We start from the raw sequence: 24,230 nt of genomic DNA, 5'->3' as shown, positions 1-24,230 counted from the left end.
CATCTACTAATCCTAATTCTTTGTTCAGATCCATCAATTGTCTAGATCTGGGAGTTACTCCTGCAGTACTCTTGGGAATCCTATCTATTTCTGGATCCATAATACAATTAAAATCTCCCCCTATGACGGGCACCAAAAGCTATCAATTTTAAAAAGGTTTCCATTATAAATTTAAAGGAGTGTGCCGGGGGGCAGTACAAATTTAAAATCCCATATTCCTCTCCATTTATGAGGGCTTTAATCAAAATATATCGTCCAGATTTGTCTTTTATCTGCTTTAGGATTTTGAAAGGGAAATTCTTCCAAACAAGAATAACAACTCCCCTGCTTTTTGAGCTAAAAGAAGAAAAAAAGGCCTGATCAAATCCACCCTGTCGTAATTTCAAGTGTTCTTTATCTGACAGGTGTGTCTCCTGTAGGAGAGCTATATCAACTCTTTCCTTCTTAAGATTTGATCATATTTTCTTCCTTTTGACTGGCGAATTACTCCCCTTGACATTCCAGGTGCACCACTTAACCGACTGATCAACCATAATCATCCGGGCAAATCCGAGACCCCTCGGGAGGGGGAACCCTATCCAGAACATCCCGAGCATAGAGCATATAGAATTTACAAAAATAAAGCCTCTCTAATACACTCACAACAATACAATAAAAAACTATTCATAAATTAAAAAAACTATATAAAACATATCTAAGTGGAGATTTTCCCCCTTGTTCCCAGGGGGTGTCACTTCCTCTCCAAAAGTCCATCATATCCTCTCCCAACCAATGCCCCACCCTTGATCCAGGCGCTCCTCAATAAAATGAGGAGAATTCAGATATAATACAAAGCTAGAGTTAACAGTGAGCACCCTACCCCCGCCCATACTAACACCTGGATATATTTGGTAATGTTAATACCATATATAATTATATAACTATAAAATTATAACCTCAACAAATAATAATTAAATATACTAATACAAAATAACAAGGGAGAAACAACCCGCTCCTAAAGACAGAGGTAAAATTGAATAAGGTAACTACCTCCCCCCACCAACATTAACCAACTATATATATATAAATATATATATATATATACACACACACATATACATACATCCCACATATATACATAAAATAATAAAAGAAAACAACCCCAAAGGTGGGGGGGGGAAGAAAATCAAATCCCTCTCCCCACCCCCCATGATAATATTAAACAGTAAGGTAAGAAAACAAAGGGGGGTGAAAGGCAAACCAACATCCATTATGTCTTACAGTTTATCTCAGAGAGTCCAAGAATTCCTTAGCCTTTTCTGGTGATCCGAAGTTATATACGGATCCTTCATGGTTAAAGCGTAGCGTCGCTGGGTAGCGTAAGGAGTACTGAATATTTAAGTCCCTTAAACACTTCTTCGCCTCGTCGAATGCCTTCCTCTTTCGGACCAAAGCTGGGGAAAAGTCCTGGAATAACATGATCTTGGATCCTTTATAGATCATAGCTTGGGGGTCTTTTCCAAAATTTCTAGAGGCTTCTAGGAGTATCTGCTTCTCCTTGTAGCTCTGCAGCTGGAACAGGACCGGGCGTGGGCGCTGGTTCGAGCCGGGCAGGCGTATTGCGACCCGGTAGGTCCATTCTACCCTTACCTGGCCTGATCCAGCTTCCAGATTTAAAAGCTGTGGCAGCCACTGCTCGAGAAACACTGTAAGCTGGCCTTCCCCTTCCCGTTCGGGAAGGCCCAGCAAACGAATATTGTTTCGACGACCTCGATTCTCGAGGTCGTCAATGTGATTCTCTAAGGTCCGGACTCGCTGTTCAAGAGTCCGGACCTGATCCACGGCCGATTGAGCTGTAGTTTCGGAGGTCGCGGCCTTTAACTCCGCCCCTCCGACTCGGCGCTCGATTTCCTGGATGTCTCGGTCGTGTTTCTGCAGCGCGGCCGAGAGTGAGTCCCATCGACTTCAGGATTCTTCGATGAAAGCGTCGATCTTCGCGTCCAGTTTGGAGATCATTTCTACAAGGCTTGTCACCGTAGGTAAGTCCCCCGGGGCGGCTGTGGATGTCTCAGCTGCAGCTGGAGAGAGTGGGGGAGGGGTTCCTGTTTGTTGAGAGCTGCGGGGTACCTTCCCTTTAGTCATTTTTACTAAAGATTAGGTTATTTAAATTTAATATTAAACAACTAATTAAATTAAACAGCTATTATAAATGATTTGGTGAGTGTGGTGGGGGTGGGTGACCCACTTTACCCAAGTCTTGGGAGGAGCACTGCAGACTCAGACTTGCTGGGTCGCCGCCATCTTGGATCTCCCATTCTTCATTTCAACCCATGGCAATGCTATGGCTTCCTAATCCTCTATAATACTTAGTTCCAGCTCATGTCCATATCTATGACTCTTAACCCTACACGCTCTATATGAATTAACTCCGTATCCAATGCAGACAGACCTCTAGTGCCATGCTGAGGTTAAACAAAATAAAGTTCTAAATATTTGCAGTATTTGCTCTATTAAAAAAAAAGTTGACTGCCTTGCGTATAGAATTATAAGAGTCTTTAGCATATAGCATGGAAACAGACCCTTAGGCCTTACCAATCCATGCTGAACATAATCCCAAACTAAACAAGTCCCACCTGCATGCTCCTGGCCCATATCCCTCCAAACCTTTCCGGTGCATGTTCTTATCCAGATGTCTTTTAAACGTTATAACTATACTCACATCCACCACCTCCTCAGGAAGTTCATTCTATATGTGCACCACCCTCTGTATAAAAAAATTGCCCCATATCTTTTTTTAAATCTCTCTGCTCTCACCTTAAAAATGTGCCCCTGATCTTGAAATTCCCCATCCTTGAAAAAAGACAACTGCTATTAACTTTATCTATACCCCTCATTATTTTATAAACTTCCATCAGGTCGCTTCTCAACCTCGTCTGCTCCAGTGAATAAAGTCCAGCCAAAACAGCCTTTCTTTACACCTCAAACCTTCCACACCCAGCAACATCCTGGTAATCTCTTCTGAACCCTCTCCAGCTTAATAATATCTGTTCTGTAACTGGGCACAGCATTACAGAAGAGGTTTCACCAATGTCCTGTATAACCTCAACATGACAGATTATAACGGGATCTTGATCAGATGGGTCAATGGGCTGAAAAGTGGCAGATGCAATTTAATTTAGATAAATGTGAGGTGCTGCATTTTGGGAAAGCAAATCTTAGGAGGACTTAAACACTTAATGGTAAGGTCCTAGGGAGTGTTGCTGAACAAAGAGACCTTGGAGTGCAGGTTCATAGCTCCTTGAAAGTGGAGTCACAGGTGGATAGGATAGTGAAGAAGGCGTTTGGTTTGCTTTCCTTTATTGGTCAGAGTACTGAGTACAGGAGTTGGAAGATCATGTTGCATTGGTTAGGCCACTGTTGGAATATTGCGTGCAATTCTGGTCTCCTCCCTATTGGTAGAATGTTGTGAAACTTGAAAGGTTTCAGAAAAGATTTTCAAGGATGTTGCCAGGGTTGGAGGATTTGAGTTATAAGGGAAGGTTGAATAGGCTAAGGCTGTTTTCCTGGAGTGTCAGAGGCTGAGGAATGACCTTAGAAAGGTTTATAAAATCATGAGGGGCATGGGTAGGATAAATAGACAAAGTCTTTTCTCTGCGCTGGGGGAGTCCAGAACTACAGGGCATAGGTTTAGGGTGAGAGGGGAAAGATATAAAAGAAAACTAAGGGGCACGCAGAGGCTGTTCGTGTATGGAATGAGTTACCAGAGGAAGTGGTGGTGGCTAGTACAATTGCAACATGTAAAAGACATCTGGATTGGAATAAGAATAGGAAGAGTTTGCAGGGATATGAGCTGGGTGCTGGCAGGTGGGACTAAATTAGGTTGGGATATCGAGTCGGCATGGACGAGTTGGACCGAAGGGTCTGTTTCTGTGTTGTACATCTTTATGACTCTATGACATCCCAACTCCCATACTTTACTAAGATGTTGATTGGTTTGAAGAGTATTAGCTAAGAAGAGAGATTGGGCACACTTGATTCATTTTCAATTGAAAATTGAAGGAAGTTTAAAAAAATTATGACAGGCATGAATATAATGGATATATCCCAGTCATAGATCCCAGGGTAGAAACATGAATTATTAAAGGAATAATAAAGTAGAAGGTGGTAAGTTTAAAGGAGATGTGAGGAACAGGTTTTTTTTACACAGAGTGTAAGTGCTTGGAAAGCACTGCCATAGGAGGCGGTGGAAGTGAATACAACAGCAATGTTTAAGAGGCATCTTGATAGACAAATGAATAAACAGGGAATTGAGGGATCCAGACAGCATAAAGGTAAAAGATTTTTTCGTTTAGTAAGTAATCATGTATCAGTGCAGTCTTGAATGCAGGATCAAAGGGCCTGTTTCTGTGCTGTTTTATTCTTTGTTCAACTATGCATGTTTTCATGTTCAGTGGTGAAACTTGTTGAACTTGTCACTCTCTGATATTCTTCTTCTGTTGTTTCTTATTCTCAGAGTTTATACTCCATTATGGATGTTATTCTCCCTAATACAGCTGTTACGTTTTGTTTCTATCAGGAAGGCAGAGACTGGATACCCCTACATCCTGGCATGAACTGCAGCCAGGATGACATTGACATGAACCGGCTGAGATACATCCACACTGGAGCAATTGGGTCAAACGGTCGAGATAGCTTTCATTTCCACTTATCAGATGGTGATCATAGATCTTCTGTCCACCGTTTTCAAATCTTCATCCAAAACATTGAAAAGGGTACAGTAAGATCAGTAATCTAGAGACACTTTGCAGCTCTAAAATAAGAAGCATTTAATCCCCTAACAATACTGCAATTAATTTCAATATCTTGTTATTTTTTAAAGTCAATGATTGAGGTATGTACAGGTCCTTCTGCTATAATGCGTGTTTCATCAGCACAAATTGGCTATAATGCAATTGATGAACTGTGGACGTTGTTTGAATAATGCAAACTTTTTACTTCACAAATATAGTGATTTTCTATTAGCGATCTTCTACAGCAGAACTTTCTACAGCCGTTTTCCATAGCTTTATTTTATATAGTGTGATGTTGCAGAGGAACACAACTATCACGTTACAGCAGAATGACCTGCCATTAATTCATTAAGCTTTCAGATATTATTGCCATACATTTTAACATTTGTAAAGCCTAGTGAACCACTTTTTCCATTTTTTTTTGCATTGACTAGCCAGAGCCTCCGGTTTTGATAAGAATATGACCCCCTAACGTTTTCTCACTGTGGAACAGAAGCATCACATAATGGACTAACTTTAATCACTGGTTTCTCAGCACAGTGCACATTTAAGTTCTGACCAGACATGGTTCTCATTAAAATCCTGCATTCACTATGCTGCATCTTAATGTACAGCCAAAATCATCTTGCTCCTGTTTTCCCAAGGTGGACATATAGTAAGAATCCAAAGGCCCAATTCAAGCAACAATTGTTGGGATCACAAAGGACTGTTTTGTGATATAAACTGTTTGTGACATCTGAAGTTTAAGTACTTCATATTGATTTTAACGAAAATATCTGATTTTGTTAATTTACAAACTCAAATTATAATTTAGATTTGATTGCTTTGAAAGGAATAAAAATATATATAATTTTTGGGGTTAGTTACTCCAATAACTATTTATATAATATTCATTTATTGATTGAAAATTTTATTTCTCATGAATGTTCAAATGAAAGTAACTGGGTTTTAATCAAATTAAATGGTCAGTTTCCTTTCTCCTCACTAGTTATTTTGTTTTAGTTTTCTGATTTCTGATTGTTCATTTTGTACTTTCTAAATCACAATGAATAGTTCCACATGAAGCATGGCAGAACAGACACACACATACACGCACACACCTCTCATTCCCCACTTTAAAATGCTACTCTACAAGTGACAGACCAGAACTCCCTTGATTGTTAAAATGTAAAATGCTCCATTGTGTGGTTAATCAACAACACAACTCTTGTTCAACAATATACAGGGTCCCCAATTTATGAACATCCGACTTACCAATGTTGGCTTCCAAACATAATACCATACATGGTTGCAATTTTAAAGATTTGGCAGATGAACATTCCCTGTACTTATGAACACTTGCTTTCCAATGTCCATTGTGTTCTGACTTGCGTACTACTTGACTTGCAAGCAGACTTTGAAATGAGCTGCCTAAATATTTCAATATTTGATTAATTTTTAAATAATTTATTGAGGGGAAATTGCTTTCAGGGAAATTTGTAATAAATAAAACAGCAAGTTTATTAATAAGTGCAGCACAAAGGGGAACTTAATACAAATAATTAATCCATTTGACAAAAATATATTTGAAGATTATTTCCTTTTCTAAAATATTTTTCTTGATTATCTTATGATAATTAATATGATTGTTTCCTATTTATTGATGCCACTTTTTTTGCTGCTATTTAACTTACTGCATCTTCAGCCATATAATGTGTTAACTGCAGCATATGTGAGTATTTGGCAAATGCAAGTCTGACAAGTTTACAAAGTTGTTCTCATCATTTTGTTCTATATCCAGGTGAAATTACGATTTTCCTAAAACCACTCACCATCTTCAAGGGAGAGCGAGGCATTTTGACAACAGCCGTCCTTCTTGCCTCTGACGGCTCAAACAAACCGGAGGAGCTGCTTTATGTCATAACAATGCCCCCAAGCTATGGCCAAGTAGAATATATCACCTACCCTGGAGTGACAATAACCAGTTTTAGCCAGATGGACGTGGCAGCTCAAGCAGTATCTTATACTCACAAAAGCACAGTGACAGCTACAAGCGACTCATTGAGGTAAATATCTGCATATTTATAGGAAGGTTCTAAAATAATAATAGCACTGAGTTTAATTGAACCAATCCATAACATGTCCAATCACTTTCTGTGTATATTGTTTTTGGCTGAGGACAAGGAAATAATAGTATTATTACTATCATGGATGTGTAACGGAAACATTTGTGCAATTAGAACACAGAACAGTAACAGCAGAGAAACAGGTCCTTTGTCCTGTGCTGACCATGATGTCATTTTAAAGCAGAGGGATCTTGATGTCCATGTACACAGATCTCTGAAAGTTGCCACCCAGGTAAATAGTGCGGTGAAGAAGGCATATGGCGTACTGGCTTTTATTGGTAGAGGAATTGAGTTCTGGAGCCCTGAGGTCGTGTTGCAGTTGTATAAGACTCTGGTGCGGCCGCATCTGGAGTATTGTGTGCAGTTTTGGTCGCCATACTATAGGAAGGATGTGGAGGCACTGGAACGGGTGCAGAGGAGGTTTACCAGGATGTTGCCTGCTATGGTAGGAAGATCGTATGAAGAAAGGCTGAGGCACTTGGGGCTGTTTTCATTGGAGAAAAGAAGGTTTAGGGGTGACTTGATAGCGGTGTACAAGATGATTAGGGGTTTAGATAGGGTTGACCATGAGAACCTTTTTCCACGTATGGAGTCAGCTATTACAAGGGGGCATAGCTTTAAATTAAGGGGTGGTAGGTATAGGACAAATGTTAGGGGTAGGTTCTTTACTCAGCGAGTCGTGAGTTCATGGAATGCCCTGCCAGTAGCAGTGGTGGACTCTCCCTCATTATGGGCATTTAAACAGGCATTGGATAGGCATATGGAGGATAGTGGGCTAGTGTAGGTTAGGTGGGCTTGGATCGGCGCAACATCGAGGGCCAAAGGGCCTGTACTGCAGTGTATTTTTCTATGTTCTATGTTCTATGTTCTAATCCCATCTGATCTCTATTCCCTGCTTGTTTGTGTGTCTGTTTAAATGGCTGTTAAATATTGTTATAGCTGCTTTTACCATCTCCAGTGGGAGCATGTTGCAGACACAAACCTCTTTTACACCCTTTCCAAAGCCTCGACACCCTTCATATAGCATGGTGATCTTAACTGCACACAATACCTCAAATATGGCTAAACTAAAGTCTTAAAAAGTCTATGTTTAAAAAAAACTGCCTCACACATTTCCTTCAAACTTGCCCCACTCATCTTAAACCTTAGAATTTGACATTTCCAACCTGGGAAATGGTCCACCCTCTCATAATTTTATAACTTCTATCAGATCAGTTAGATTAGATTCCCTACAGTGTGGAAACAAGCCCTTCGGCCCAACCAGTCCACACCAACCCACCGAAGAGTAACCCACCCAGACCCATTTCCCCCTGACTAATGCACCTAACACTATGGTCAATTTAGCATGGCCAATTCACCTGACCTGCACATCTTTGGACTGTGGGAGGAAACCAGAGCACCTGGAGGAAACCCACACAGACAGTCGCCTGAGGCTGGAATCAAACCTGGGACCATGATGCTGTGAGGCAGCAGTGCTAACCCCTGAGCCTGATGCTCCAGCAAAAACAATTCAAGTTTTTCCAACCTCTCTTTACAGCAAATACACACTAAACCAGGCAACATTTTAGTAAACCGCTTTTGTACCTTCTCCAAGGTCTCCACATCCTTCCTATAGCGTGACAAGCATAATGGCACACTGTACTCCAAATGTGGCCTAAATAAAGAATTACACAGCTACAATATGACTTACCAACTATTTATTCTCAAAACCCCAACTGATAAAAGCAGGGAAGCTGTACCTCTTTACTTTTTATCCATTTGTGTTGCTATTTTCAGGGAACTATGAACTTAGATCTCAATATCCCTCTGTACTTTAATGCTCCTAAGGGTCCAGCCATTTACTTTATACTTTCCTCTTGCGTACCTCTTGCTGCAACAGTAGTAAACTCACCAACTTTAAGGGCATTTAAATGGTCATTGGTTAAACATATGGATTATAATGGAATTGTGCAGGTTAGATGGGCTTCCGATTGGTTTCACAGGTCAGCGCAACAGCGAAGGCCAAAGGGCCTGGACTGCGCTGTAATGTTCCATGTTCTGTGTTCTACGTTTGATCTTTTAAAATACATTACTACACACTTGTCCAGATTAAACTCCACCTGCCATTTCTTCACTTAACTTTCCAAGTAATCTATATCCTCCCGTATGCTTTGATAACTTTCCTCAATCCGCAACTCCACTTACTAGTCAGACCATCTACATTTTTATCCAAATCATTACAAATAAGAGGTCCTGGGACTGATCCCTGTGGAACACCACTGATCATAGACCTCTGTGGTCAGTTGCATAGAGGACAGCACAGGTCACTACAATCCTGGGATTGTAGTGACAGAAAGGACAGAAAGGTCATGATGATACCCCTTTCTCTGGTCAGCGACTTATCTAGGGTCAGGGACAATGGTCATAGTAATACTTTTGGAGCCAATGACAGAGGGGACAGCTGAGGTCAAGGTGACACTCATGCTGTCAGTGACAGAGGTTAGCTGAGATCTACAGATGGCAGATATGGTCATGATAAAACTCCTGGTTCAATAACAAAGAGGGAGGCTGACGTTAGGATAATACATCTGGGGTCAGTGAAATAGAGAACAACTGAGATTGTAGTGACACTCCTGAGGTCAGTGACAGAAAGAAAAGCATTGATCACAGGAACACATCTGTGGTCAGTGAAGAGAGGATGGCAGAAGTCAAGGGAATCTCCTGGTGTCTGGGACACAGTGGACGGCTGAGGTCATGGAGATAGTCCTGGCTCTATGAGTGACTGGCTGATGTCAGAGTGACATTTGTGCGGTCACTGACAAGGGAACCGTTGCAGTCATGGTGACTTCCTGGAGTGCATGACAGAGAGAGCATCTGAGACCACAGTGACACTCTTCTGGTGAATGGCAGAGAGGATGGCTGAGTTCATTGTGACAGCCCTGGGGTCAGTGGCAGAAAGAATAGCTTGGGTCATGATGAATGAGACTGTTGAGTTGAGAAACAGAATAGGCCAAAATTCCACTCAACTGCTGTTACATTTATGCTGCTGTCAATGATGTATGGCTGAATTAGTGTGAACACTGTTTTGACAGCCGCTCAAAAGGTGCCAGCCAGACAGCAGGTTTGGAGACTTCTTGATCTCAATGTCTCTGCATTTTAGTTGACTTGTCACCATCCTAAGGCAACTAATTTCTTCTCATGGAGTGGGCCTTGAACTCACAACCTTATGACTTAGATTCAAACCAAACCATAAACGAAGCCATCCCTAAGAGAAACTCAACTTCCCATGTGCAAATAACCTAATGAGGCAACAGTAAATGATTGTGTTACTAACTTGTACACTGTCTGTTGTAATGTTAGTAGCTCCTTCCAGTTTTTTTTTTCTCTTTCTTTTAGCTGTCTACATTTTATCCACTCAAAGTTATGCTCAGTAACAGTTTTATTCTGTATTTGGAATGTCCCTTAAGTGGCACAAATCATCAGATTCAAGTAAGGTATATTGGTAACTATGCTTAAAGGACAAATTCTAATTTCTAATTAATCCATTCCCACCAACCACCTTGAACATGCCAAACTTCAAAAAAATTCTTCAACTCTTCAGCAATAGTGAACTCATTCTGATGTTGAACAAATGGAAACATGAGCTGACATATTCTTCTTGATTCACATTAATATAGGTCTGACACCGTGAACGCATAGAACATAAATTAGTACAGCACAAGCACAGGCCCTTCGGCCTACCATGTATGTGCCAGTCATGGTGCCATTCTAAACTAATGCCATCTATTTTCACACCAGTGAATATAAGCCCAGTCGATCCAATCTTTCCTCATATGTCAGTCCTCCATCTCAGGAATTGGTCTGATGATCCTTCAGTGGATTCCTTCTATAGTTAGAATGTCCTTCCTCAGATTAGGAGGCCAAAACTACACAAAATACTGAAGGTGTGGCCGCACCAAGGCCCTGTGTAACTACAGCAAGACATCCCTATTCCTATATTCAAATCTTTTCACTGTCAAGGCCAGCATGTTATTAGCTTTCCTCACAACCTACTGCACTTGCATGCCAACCTTCAGCAACTGTTCCACCGTGACACCTAGGCCTCGTTATACCTCACTTTTTCCTTAACTGCCACAATTCAGATAATATTGTGCCTTTCTGTTTTTGTGGCCAAAGTGGATAACCTCACATTCATCAACATTATATTGCATTTGCTATGTGCTTGCCCACTCAGCCAGCCTATCCAAGTCATCCTGCAAACTCTTAGCATCCTCCTTACAGTACTGGCTTAGTGTTGGTTGCAAATTTGGAGATATTGCTTTCAATTTCTTCATCCAAATCATTAATGTATATTGACAATAGCTGGGGTCCCAGCACTGAATCCTGCAGTTTCCCACTCGTCACTGCCTGAAAAGGACCCATTTATTCCAATTCCCTGCTTCCAGTCTGCCAACCAGTTCTCTGTCCATGTCAATGCATATCTCTGATACCATGAGCTTTAATTTTCCTTACTAATCTCTTGTGTGGAACTTTGTCAAAAGTCTTTTGAAAGTCCAAGTCCATCTACTGATTTACCCTTGTCCACTCTACTGGTTATATCCACAAAGAAATTTCAGGAGATTTGTCAAGCATGATTTCCCTTTATTGAATCCATGCTGTCTTAGAAAGATTTTCTCACTGCTTTCCAAATGCTTAGTTAATACATCCTTAATAATTGCCTCCAGCATTTTCCCTATCACTGATGTCAGGCTAACTGGCCTATAAATTCCTGTTTTTTCCCTTCCTCTTTTTCTCAAAGAGTGGAGTTAGGTTAGCTACCTTTCAGTACATTGGGATTGTCTCAGTGTCTATAGAATGCTGGAAAATGTTCACTAATGCCTCCACTTTTGCACCATATCAAAAGCCTTCCTGTAGTGCAACAACCAGAACTGCACACAACACCCCAAATGTGGCCTTACTGAAGTTTTATACACCTGCAAGTCGATGAAGGCAAATTTGTTTTACCACCTTATCCACTTGCGTTGCCACTTTCAGGGATCGACGGACTTGCACTCAAAATCCCTCTGAATGTCAATGCCCCTAAGGGTCCTGCCATTAGCTGTATACTTTAGTCTTGAATTTGACCTTCCAAATGCATCACCTCATATTTGAGCAGATAAACTCCATGTGCCAATTTACCATCTAACTCTCCAACTATCCTGCTGCATCCTTTGTTAACCTTGATAACCTTGTTAAGTCCCTTTAATGCATGATCCCCAAGACTCAGCATCAATATTGAACTGAGCAGACCTTGAAGCATCCTGTACACTACACTCCTCCACCACCCCCACCCAGACCTTTTCACAGGATGCCCTCATCTCCAGTACCTGCTCTTTGTCACAGTTATTGCGCTCCTTACCATGTACCATCCTGTCCAGCTGACAATCCTAAATCACTGAATGCAAATTACAGGAGTCATGTGACACTCCTTATCTGAGTACTCCATAGACATTCCCTCGTCTTCAGAGGTGGCTCCAGCAATACACCTTGTGGTGACGAATGACATGAGTTTGTGCTGGACCACGTTGAAAGATTGTTCCGAAGAAGCACAAAGATCAGGACAATAAGATGTTGGTGCCATTAATAGTCATGAGTGATAGTTGAATGTAAAGTGCAACCTTAACCGTAACCCTGTTATAGGAGTGAGACCTGATGCTATTTCCAGGTCTCAGATTGTTAGCACTTCCCCATGGCCTTAACTGGTATAGATGCTGCCTGCCCATCCTTAGAGCTTTCTCTTCCTATTCTGATCAAGGTGACCATGTTTTTAACTCCATTCAAGTTGTGGCCTCTCTTCTACAAAGAGATAAAGCAGAGAGTCAGGAGTATGAGGAGTGAACTGATTGCTGAAAATGTAGAGAGGATAGTTGAGGCATCTCACACTGAGGAATAGAATGGAGTGTTGGAGGGTGTTGGATGGTGAGTTCTGTCTGTTGATTTGTGCAGGAGGTTGGTGAAAGAAAAAAATGTGACTGGAATGAGAATCCTTGTATCGGACACTGTTACATAGGTCAGAATAATGAGCCAAGGCTCCCTCCCTCTTCCAAGGACCCCTTCGCACACCTCCAACACACCCCACCGTCCTGGACAGGCCATGCCAGTCTATTTCCTGCCCTCGACCTCTTTATTTCCAACTGCAGCCGAGACATTGACCGCCTCAACCTGCCCACCCCTCCCCCACTCCAATCTCTCACTCTCACAACACACAGCCCTCCACTCCCTCTGCTCCAATCCCAACCCCACCATCAAACCAGCAGACAAAGTGGGTGCAGCGGTAGTTTGGTGCACTGATCTCTACACTGCTGAAGCCAGGCGCCAACTCAAAGACACCTCGTCCTACCGCCCCCTTGAGCATGACCCCACCCCATCTCCAAACCATCATCTCCCAGACCATACACAACCTCATCACCTCAGGGGATCTCCGGCCCACAGCTTCCAACCTAGAAGTTCGGGAACGCCACACCGCCTGATTCTACCTCCTATCCAAGATCCATGAAGCCTGACTACACTGGCCAACCCATCGTCTTAGCCTGCTCCTGCCCCACTGAATTCATCTCCATCTACCTCGATACGTCCAGGAACTCCCCACAAATGTTCAGGACACCACCCATGCCCTCCACCTCCTCCAAGACTTCCATTTCCCCGGCTCCTAACGCTTCACCTTCACCATGGACATCCAGTCGCTCTACACCTCCATCCACCATGACCAGAGCCTCCAAGCTCTCAGTTTCTTCCTCTGGCAGTAATGTGGAGACAGAAAGAGAGTTAACACAATCTCTGTCACTGATTTGTGTCTGGCTATTAAATGTAATATTTCCAAAACTAAAGTGGGGAGCATGAGTTTCAAGGAGGACACAAACATACTTGTTTGCAGTAAGTGAACAAGAGTGTGACAGACGGAATATGTTGTGGAAAAATAGGAAGTTATCCCATTTTGTAGCAAATACAGAGATTCAGAGTACTTTTGAAATAACGAGATGCTAGAAAGTGTTGGTGTCCAAGGACATCTTTGTTACTGCGACACTACCGGTTAATATGCAGCAAACAATTAAGAAGGCACTTACATGACACTTGGGTATAGAAGTAAAGCTATCTTACTGATATTACATACAGCCTTGCTGAGATTACACCTGGAGTATTGTGTTTAGACTTGGTCTTCTTTTCTAAGAGAGTATATACTTGCCATGGAAGAAATGCAGCATCCTATCATCAAATCCCCATGATAGTAAAATCTTTCTTTGAGGACTGGGCCTGTATTTGCTGCAGAAGAAAGAAGTAACCTAATTGAATCAAGCAACAAAGTATGTGTAGAGTATGTGTAATGGCTGTTTGGGGGTGTGGGTGTCTAGCAACTGCAGACATAATCTTGGAAGAAGAAGCAGGTCATTTAGAATGGAGATGAAGAAGAATCTCTTTACACAGAGAGTGGTGAACCTTTAACATTCTCTTACTTGGTGGGGGTGGGGGTGTTGTTGTGTGCTACAAAACATTTTCAAAATAGAGATTGATGGGTTTTTGATATTAAAGATAGCAAATGGTATGGGAAGAATGGTTAAAAAAAACTAGTAGAGATAGATCATCTCATTAATTATTGAGGATGCCAGAGAACAGTAGAGACCTGGATCAAAATAACCCTACCATGGATCCTTGCCACCAAGAAAGTTTCCTGAGGTAAAAAGAGGACATGGATTGGCAGCCTAATCTGTAGAGGTTTGTTGCCAATTTATACGCCTACAACCTCATTGAAGGCCATTTGTTTTGATCTGCCCATTGCACAGGCAGCACAGATATGTTCTCAAACAGATGATGCCAGCTTATGGATGACTTGAGTCTTTCACAATATTGTAATAAAGACAACACATTTCATATAGGAGGGACAATCACTTCATCCTGTGAAAAGGTAAAAACGAATCATGGGAGAGTGAGATCTGAGTGTGCAACATTAAAGATTGTTTCACGTATAACCCTCCTGAACTCCCTCTTATTAAATTACAGATGCTGAAATTGCTTGCCAAGCATATATTAAACATTTAGAATATGTATTCAATATTCTCACAGAAAGGATTATCAAGTACATGAAATGTTTAAAATTGCAAATGAAAGGCTTCATATAAGACATCTTCTCAAGCATGACAACATCTTCTCAAAGCAACCTAACCACTATATTTAGTAGTTACACATAACCAATTGTGGGTGGCACGGTGGCACAGTGGTTAGCACTGCTGCCTCACAGCGCCAGAGACCCGGGTTCAATTCCCGACTCAGGCGACTGACTGTGTGGAGTTTGCACGTTCTCCCCGTGTCTGCGTGGGTTTCCTCCGGGTGCTCCGGTTTCCTCCCACAGTCCAAAAATGTGCAGGGTCAGGTGAATTGGCCATACTAAATTGCCCGTAGTGTTAGGTAAGGGGTAAATGTAGGGGAATGGGTGGGTTTCGCTTCGGCGGGTCGGTGTGGACTTGTTGGGCCGAAGGGCCTGTTTCCACACAGTAATCTAATCTAATCTAATCAATTGTTGAAGACACAGTGTGTGTGTTTGGGTGTAATTATGCAAAGAGCATATGAATAAGCTTAAAAATATTTAGAAGCAAGTACTGGAACTGATCCTCAGTAATGTTTCACAAAGTTACTCTCTGGCACAATCAAATAAATCTCATAACCAATCTGAATGTTTGATAGCTTGCAAGCTCCATTAGAACTTTGCTAGAAAATTCTTCAAACCTCTGTCCCATTTCCATTCTCTCCTCCACACTATTGGAAGGAGAGAAAGAGGGTCAAGAGAGGAGCGGAACGTAAGAACTAGGAACAGGAGCAGGCCCTTTGAGCCTGCTCCACCATTCAATAAGATCATGGCTGATCTTTTTGTGGACTCAGCTCCATTTACCCACACTCTCACTGTCTCCCTTAATTCCTTTATTGTTCAAAAATTCTATCTTAGCCTTAAAAAGTTTTAAAGAGAGGAGGAGAGTAGCGTTTTTGATAAGGGATAAAATTAGGACTGCAGTTCGGAAGGATATTCCTGGCAATAAGTCCAAGGAGGTTACTTGGTGGAACTGAGAAATAAGAAAGGGACGATCACCTTATTGAGATTGTATTATGGACCCCTCAGTAGTCAGCAGGAAATTGAGTAACAAATTTGTAAGGAAATATCAGTTATCTGTAAGAATGTTAGTGTGATTATGATAGGGGATGTTAACTTTCCAAACATAGACTGGGACTGTCACAGTGTTAAGGGTTTACATGGAAAGGAATTTGTTAGGTGCGTACAAGAAAATTTTCTGATTCAGTATGTGGATGTACCTACTAGAGAAGGTGCAAAACTTGACCTGCTCTTGGGAAATAAGGCAGGGCAGGTGACTGAGGTATCAGTGGGGGAACATTTTGGGGCTAGTGACCATATTTCGATTAGTTTTAGAATAGTGATGGAAGAGGATAGACCAGATTTAAAAGCTGAAGTTCTAAATTTGAGAAAGGCCAATTTTGATAGTATTAGGCAAGAACTTTGGGACGGCACAGTGGTACAGTGGTTAGCACTGCAGCCTCACAGCACCAGTGATCCAGGTTCGATTCTAGCCTCGGGTGACTGTCTGTGTGGAGTTTGCACATTCTCCCTGTCTCTGTGTGGGTATCCTTCGGGTGCTCCGGTTTCCTCCCACAGTCCAAAGATGTGCAGATCAGGTGAATTGGCCATGCTAAATTGCCCACTGTGTGGACCTGTTGGGCTAAAGGGCCTGTCTCCACACTGTAGGGAATCTAATCTAACTTTCAAAGGTTGGTCAGGTGCAGATGTTTGCAAGTAAAGGGACAGCTGGAAAATGAGAAGCCTTCAAAATTGAGATAACAAGAGTCCATAGACAGTATGCCCTTATTAGGGTGAACAGCAAGGCTGGTAGATGTAGGGAATGCTGGATGACTAGAGAAATTGAGGTTTTGATCAAGAAAAAGAATGAAGCATATGTCAGGTATAGACAGCTGAGATTGAGTGAATCCTTCAAAGAGTACAAGGGTAGTAGGAGTATACTTAAAAGGGAAATCAGAAGGGTGAAAAGGGTATATGAGATAGCTTTGGCAAAGAGAATCTAAAGGGATTTTATAAATATATTAAGGACAAAAGGGTAACTAGGGAGAGAATAGGGCCCCTCAAAAATCAGCAAGGTAGGTTATGTGTAGAACTACAGGAGATGGGAGATACTAAATGAGTATTTTGCATCAGTGTTTACTGTGGAAATGGACATGGAAGATATAGAATGAGGGAAATAGCTGGTGATATCTTCAAAAATTTCCATACTGCAGAGGAGGAGGTGCTGGATGTTTAAAATGTGTAAAGGTGGATAAATCTCTAGGACCACATCAGGTGCACCTTAGAACTCTGTGGGATGCTAGGGAAGTGATTTCTGGGCCCCTTGCTGAGATATTTGTATCATCGATAGTCATCGGTGAGGTGCCGGAAGACTGGAGGTTGGCTAACGTAGTGCCAGTGTTTAAGGAAGGTAGTAAGGAAATGTCAGGAAACTCTCGATCGGTGAGCCTGATGTTGCTGGTGGGCAAATTGTTGGAGGGAATCCTGAGGGACAGGATTTACATGTATTTGGAAAGGCAAAGAATAGTTAGCAATAGTCAACATGGCTTTGTGAATGGGAAATCATGTCTAAATAATTTGATTGAGTTTTTTGAGGATATAACAAAGAGCATCGATGAGAGCAGAGCAGTGGATGTGATCTATATAGATTTCAGAAAGTTTCTTCATGGTAGACTGGTTAGCAATGTTAGATCACATGAAAAACAAGGAGAACTAGCCATTTGGATACAGAATTGGCTTGAAGGTAGAAGACAGTATGTGGTGGTGGAGGATTGCCTTTCATACCAGAGGCCTGTGACCACGTGTATGCCGTGATGATCGGTGCTGGCTCCATTACTTTTTGTCATTTACATAAATGATTTGGATGTGAACATAGGAGGTATAGTTAGTAAGTTTGCAGATGACACCAAAATTGGAGGTGTAATGGACAGCAAAGAAGGTTTCCTCAGAGTAGAATAATATCTTGATGGGCCGAGGTGTGGCAGATGGATTTAATTTAGATAAATAGGAGGTACGGCATTTTGGAAAGGCAAATCAGGGCAGGACTTACATACTTAATGGGTAAGGACCCGGGGAAGCATTGCTGAACAAAGAGACCTTTGGAGTGCAGGTTCACAATTCCATGAAAGTAGATAGGTAGATAGGGTGGTGAAGAAGGCATTTTTAAGCTTTCCTTTTATTGGTCAGAGTATTGAGAATGGGAGTCGGGAGGTTATGTTGTGGCTGAGAGGACATTGGTTAGGCCACTTTTGGAACATTCTGTGCAATTCTGGTCTCCCTACTATAGGAAGGGTGTTGTGAAACTTGAAAGGGTTCAGAAAAGACTGACAATGATGTTGTCAGGGTTGGAGGGTTTGAACTATCGGGAGAGGCTGAATAGATTGGGGCTATTTTCCTTGGAATGTGGAAGGCCGAGGGGTGACCTAATAGAGGTTCCAACATCGTGAGGGGCATGGATAGGGTAAGCAGAGAAGGTGTTTTTCCTAGAGTGGGGGAGTCCAGAATTAGAGGGCATAAGTTTAGGGTGGGAGTGAAAAGATTTAAAAGGGACCTAAGGGACAACTTTTTCATGCAGAGCTTGGTGCGTGTATGGAATGAGCTGCCAGAAGAAGTGGTGGAGGCTGGTACAATTACAATCTTTGAAGGGCATCCGAATGGCTACATGAATAGGAAGGGTTTAGAGGGATATGGGTCAAATGCTGGCAAATAGTTCTAGATTAGTTTAGGATCTCTGTTCGACAAGGACAAATTGGACCAAAGCGTCTCTTTCCGTGCTGTATATCTCTATGACTCTTATCACTCTATAACCACAAAGAAGGAGATGTGATGGAATTAAAGAGAAACAATATCATTCTGCATATCAGATACAGGATTTACTCGGATGTTGTCTGGTATGGAGGGAAGGTCTTATGAGGAAAGGCTGAGTGACTTGAGACTGTTTTCATTAGAGAGAAGCAGGTTGAGAGGTGACTTAATTGAGACATGTAAGGTAATCAGAGGGTTAGGTATGGTGGACAGTGAGAGCCTTTTTTCTCAGATGGTGCTACTGATCACAAGGGGACATAGTTTTAAATTGAGTGGTGATAGATGTGGGACAGATGTTAGAGGTAGTTTCTTTACTCAGAGAGTAGCAGGTGCATGGAACGCCCTGCCTGCAAAAATGTAGACTCGGCAACTGTAAGGGCATTTAAATGATCATTGGATAAATATATGGCTGAAAATGGAATATGTAGGTTAGATCGGCTTCAGATTGGTTTCACAGGTTGGCGCAACATTGAGGGCCAAAGGGCCTGTGCTGTAATGTTCTATGTTCTGTAGACAGCCCAAACCCCTACTTCATAAAATTCATAAAGTGTTGCAAATGATTCAGAATTTAAATAAAACTACTTGACAACATATCCATTCATGGACATTTGAACAAAATGAGTGCTGTCAACATTTTATTTTTATACTGTAAAGGAAGGAAATCAGCATATTGCAACAATTTTGTAATTATTTGTATATTGAAATGGTCATAATTGCCCTTTATTTTGTTAGCTTATAATTTTAAAAGCAGTTTAATGATTTTCTATAATGATTTTATGAATTATCATGATTTGTTTTATTTGTGTTGTCACATTTTGACATTTGCTTTCATGATAATTTCTCAATGAAGCAGCTTTCTGTCAGTCTTACCAATTGACTGAAATCTTACAGGACACTGATGGGCCTTGGATCTGACAAGGCCATAGGTTGGAATGTCAACTTCTGCAGGCTATCCCGGAAGGCGCTCCATTCCCTATACCATGCCTACTCCATTTGTCTTCATGCTTCCATTAGTGTCTCCATATTGACATGCCCTTTGGGGGGGATTATGAGCACAGTTAGCAGTGTCTACCTCTTCTAAGAGGGCTGCCTCAACTTCCGAGCTGCTTTCCCTCTGGAGGCAAATTCCAGAACTTCCTGCAATCTCTAACAGTATGGCAAATATGGAAGATGCCAATTGGGAGGCTGCCCCATGGAATATCTCTGAGCTGATCTTGCCCCTGCAAAATGTAAGCTTGGGACCACAAGATTGGGAAAATTCTGCCCAATCCTTCAGGCTGGTGATCTTTCCTCAGGCTTGATGAGTATAGCCATCACTTTGTGCATCATTCATGGCTTTCTGTTTTTTGAAAGGAACTACAATCATTATAGGCTATATATGTATAGGCTGATGTCAGAAATGGATTGTAGCTATCCTCTGCAAGTTTCCTTGGCCCCCTAAAGCCATGCCATGTTCACCCCCCACCAACCCAACCCAAAGCTAACCCTTCCCTGGTTCTTGAACCCTTCTTCCTCTTGCACCTCACCCCTGACTGAGGTCGCCAAGCCTGGACTTTCCTAAGCTCTGCAGTGTGGAGGTCTACCTTCCAGCCGTAGTTATTGTTCGTACCTTATGCTGCTGAGTCTACAGAGCTGCTGGACAGTCAAGCTGCTAAATAGTCTGCACTCTAAGAGGGGATGTCCTCCTAAAACAGGGGTGAAAGCGACCTCTTGGTGTTAAATTTCGACATGATAACTGTCAGGTTCATGGATAGGTTCTCCTTCCCATTTTAATCTTTTAACTATAGACTCAAGAGCCACTGTGAAATCCAATCTGGGCTCTCTTTGGTTCTGCTAGGCCTCGAGATGGCAACTGTTGTTCAGCATAAAGCACAATGTTTGATCAAGTCATGTGGAGCTATATTTCTGAACTTGGTTACAGAACCACTGGAACCTGAATCCTTGTTAAAAGCGTATATCAATTTATTATTTCATTCCTATAGATGGTGAATCAGAGAAAACTTACTGAAGGTTGCCTTGCCTCTATCTGTCTTTGTTAGATTCATTGTCAGCAATGGACTGTCCACAAGAAATGGAAGTCTCGAGATCATCATTGAGAATATTGATCGTATCCTGCCCACACTGTTGAATAACAAAGGGATCCGATTAGTTGAAGGCTCCATGGTGTCCATTTCTCCTGATGTGCTACAGTTGTCTGATCCTGATACCCCTCCACAGAACCTCACCTACATCATTGCACAGCAGCCACAGCATGGACAACTGCATCTCAAGGGGGCTGTTCTGAAGCAGCACAACTTCACACAGTTAGACGTTGACAGTATGGATATTGCGTACAAACATGATGGAGGAGATTCGCAGATTGACAGATTCACCTTTGTTGTCACTGATATGACTAATCATGGCTTTCTTGTCAATGGAGTATTGCATACTGAACCATCTGTATTCACAATTCAGGCAAGTGGCTTGAGGTTATCGGCATTAACCCTAACCTTACTTCAAATTGAAAATGTAGCTGAGTAAATAACCAGCAGATTCCGGTATATGATATGTAAATTGCAGTTTTAACTGTTCTTCTGGTTGACTGAAATAAAAATCATTGTCTCTGAGTGGGCCCAGGATATTCTGAAAAGGGAGGGTAAATAACCAGCGGTTTTGATCCATGTTGGTGCTAACAGCATAGGCAGGAGAGATGAGGTCCTCCAAAGGGATTTCAGGGAATTGGGCAGGAAGCTGAAAAACAGGACTTCTAGAGTTATATTCTCAGGATTATTTCCTGTGGCATGTGCCAATGAGGTCAGGAATAGGAAGATGGTACAGTTAAATATGCGGCTAAACAGCTGGTGTGGGAGGAAGGGCTTCAAATATATGGATCATTGGGATGTCTTTGGGGCATGTGGGACCTGTTAAAGAAGGCCAGGTTGTATCTAAACTGGAGGGGTACCAATGTACTGGCAGCGAGGTTTGCCAGTGCCACTCAGGAAGATTTAAACTCGTAAGGCAGAGGTTTGGGAACCAGAGCAGCAGGCCAGAAAGTAAAATTACCAAGGAGGAGTCAGAGACTTAAAGCCAGTAAGGTTGCAAAAAAAAACAAATAGTGATGTCTTGAGTTTCATTACAGAAAAGAAGGTGCTGGACATTTTAAACACATAAAGGTAGATAAAGGATGTGGAGGCTTTGAAAAGGATCCATAAATGATTTACCTGGGTGTTGCTTGTTTTGGATGGTATTAGCTATGAGGAAAGATTTGACAAACGTGACTTGCTTTCACTTGAACATCAAAGGATGAGGAGTGACCTGATAAAAGTTTACAAAATTATGAGAGGCTTTGATAGAATGGATAGTCAGATACTTTTTCTCAGAGTAGAAATGTCAATAGCTAGGGGACGTAGGTGTAAGGTAAACATTGGTAAGTTTAAAGGACCTAATCAATGCAAATATTTTACACAGTTGGTGGTAAGTACCTGGAATGCATGGCCATAGGAGAAATGGAGGCTGATACTGCAACAACATTCAAGAGGTATCTTTACAAATATATGAACAGGCATTGAATAGAGGGATTGAAACAGCATAGAGGCAAAAGTTTTTCAGTTTAGAAAGGCATTATGTGTTGATGATTTGGAGATGCCGGTGTTGAACTGGGATGTACAAAGTTTAAAATCACACAATACCAGGTTATAGTCCAACAGGTTTAATTGGAAGCACATAGCTTTCAGAGCGACGCTCCTTCATCAGCTAGTGTGCTTCCAATTAAACCTGTTGGACTATAACCTGGTGTTGTGTGACTTTTAATTATGTGTTGACATAGTCTTGGTGGGCTAAAGGGTGCTGTATTATTCTTATTAGTCTGGTGCTGTATTATTCTTATTTCTTTAAGAACTGGGCTTTGGTGATGAAACATGCTAATTAGGTCAGGTAGGGCCAGCTCCTAATAGACTTGAATGAAGTTTTCTTGTCCATCTTGATACATGCAGAAGTATTATTGATCCATGCAGGTAAGATTCCTGAAGATTGCATTATCCCACTGCCTACACTTTAGGAATGTGTACATTGGGACCTAGATTGTAAAGTTAAAAAAATGATTATAGCACTATTAGAACTATCCCATTGATCAGATACAGTAAATTATGGGGAATAGCTTCAAATGAAAGCTGAGAAGTCCCAGTGGGAATTAATACACTTTTTGTAAAGAAAAGGTCATTCTCATCTTATGAGCATTTTGTCTGGGGCAGCACTTATTGCCTATTCTTAATTAGATGAAGGTGACCTGTTTTCTTGAACTGCACCAATCCTTGTGGGTAGTTTTCAAAATACAGAGTCAACAGATGAATTTGCACCTGAAAGCCCCCAAGCTGCCTGTGAAGAATGACTTGCAGTGCTAACTAATTGGACCTACATACAACTAAAAAATTTTGAAAAAATCAGTTCTTCCTATCATAAGCTGCTTCTCCCTTGTTTATATTATTACCAGTAAGCAGGATATGAAAGCAACCTGTGATTGGAGGAGCAGCAAGAGGGTAAGTCACGATGGTAAACAGGGTTGGTGAGGCCTGGAGGGAATGTGTGTGCAAGTCAAGCTAGTGGAAGAATAAAACATGCTAAACATGCAGAGCTGAAAATGTGTTGCTGGAACAGCGCAGCAGGTCAGGCAGCATCCAGGGAACAGGAGAATCGACGTTTCAGGAACGTCGATTCCTGAAGAAGGGCTTATGCCCGAAATGTCGATTCTCCTGTTCCCTGGATGCTGCCTGACCTGCTGCGCTGTTCCAGCAACACATTTTCAGCTCTGATCTCCAGCATCTGCAGACCTCACTTTCTCCTTAAACATGCAGAGCAGTGAGTGATTGTAAAATGGGAGGATATGGGGGAGAAATAAATGGTCGTAAAGGAGTCATGGTTCGGGGAGTGGGGTGGCGAATCTTGTAGGGAGGGAGGCTGCCAAAGGGAGCAAACTATTTTAAACCTGCCCCAAAGGAATATTCAGCTTAGTGGAAACCAGGAAAACTTGAAGTCACTGTGAGAATTAATTTTTTGCATGTGCTTCTTTTTCAAAGATTTTTTTACAAAATTACAAAAGTAATACAAACAAGTATAAGCATCAATATAAAATTAAATAAATAAGAAAAAATAAATAATAACCAAAAAGCGGAGCAAGAAAAACCTAACTAACTACTAATCTATCCTACAAACAACCAAAACATAAAATAGAAAATCATACACTACTAGCAATAAACCATGAAATAATTAAATAACTAGATACATACTCAAAATAGATTTACATCAAGTCACAACAAAACCAGTATTTATACGGGATTCTTCCTCCCATGGGTCCCTGAATCAGCCAGAACCATTGCCACAGCTAGACGAAAGCCCTGGACAGTATGGCTGAAATATCTGTGTCGAAGTAGTTCAAAAAGGGCTACTATGTTTTCTAGAATAATTCCATTTTTTGGTGCACCA

At 41.6% G+C, this 24,230-nt stretch overlaps 1 protein-coding gene across 2 annotated transcripts in view; it reads left to right on the top strand.

Annotated features, from left to right (window-relative positions):
• The window catches only part of frem1a (Fras1 related extracellular matrix 1a), a 410,320-nt gene that overhangs the window by 297,016 nt on the left and 89,074 nt on the right, over positions 1 to 24,230 (top strand). For both annotated transcript variants that reach the window (XM_087996893.1, XM_043714338.2), the window contains exons 23-25: positions 4,556 to 4,751; positions 6,550 to 6,814; positions 20,813 to 21,227. In XM_087996893.1, coding sequence (XP_087853019.1) covers positions 4,556 to 4,751; positions 6,550 to 6,814; positions 20,813 to 21,227 — 876 coding nt within the window. The remainder of the gene's footprint in view (positions 1 to 4,555; positions 4,752 to 6,549; positions 6,815 to 20,812; positions 21,228 to 24,230) is intronic.

The sequence above is a fragment of the Chiloscyllium plagiosum genome, unplaced genomic scaffold (assembly GCF_037043375.1).
Source record: "Chiloscyllium plagiosum isolate Xiang-an unplaced genomic scaffold, Cpla_swu_hap1 HiC_scaffold_2, whole genome shotgun sequence".
In the NCBI taxonomy this organism is placed as follows: Eukaryota; Metazoa; Chordata; class Chondrichthyes; order Orectolobiformes; family Hemiscylliidae; genus Chiloscyllium; species Chiloscyllium plagiosum.
This window is presented reverse-complemented; position numbering and strand designations above follow the sequence as displayed.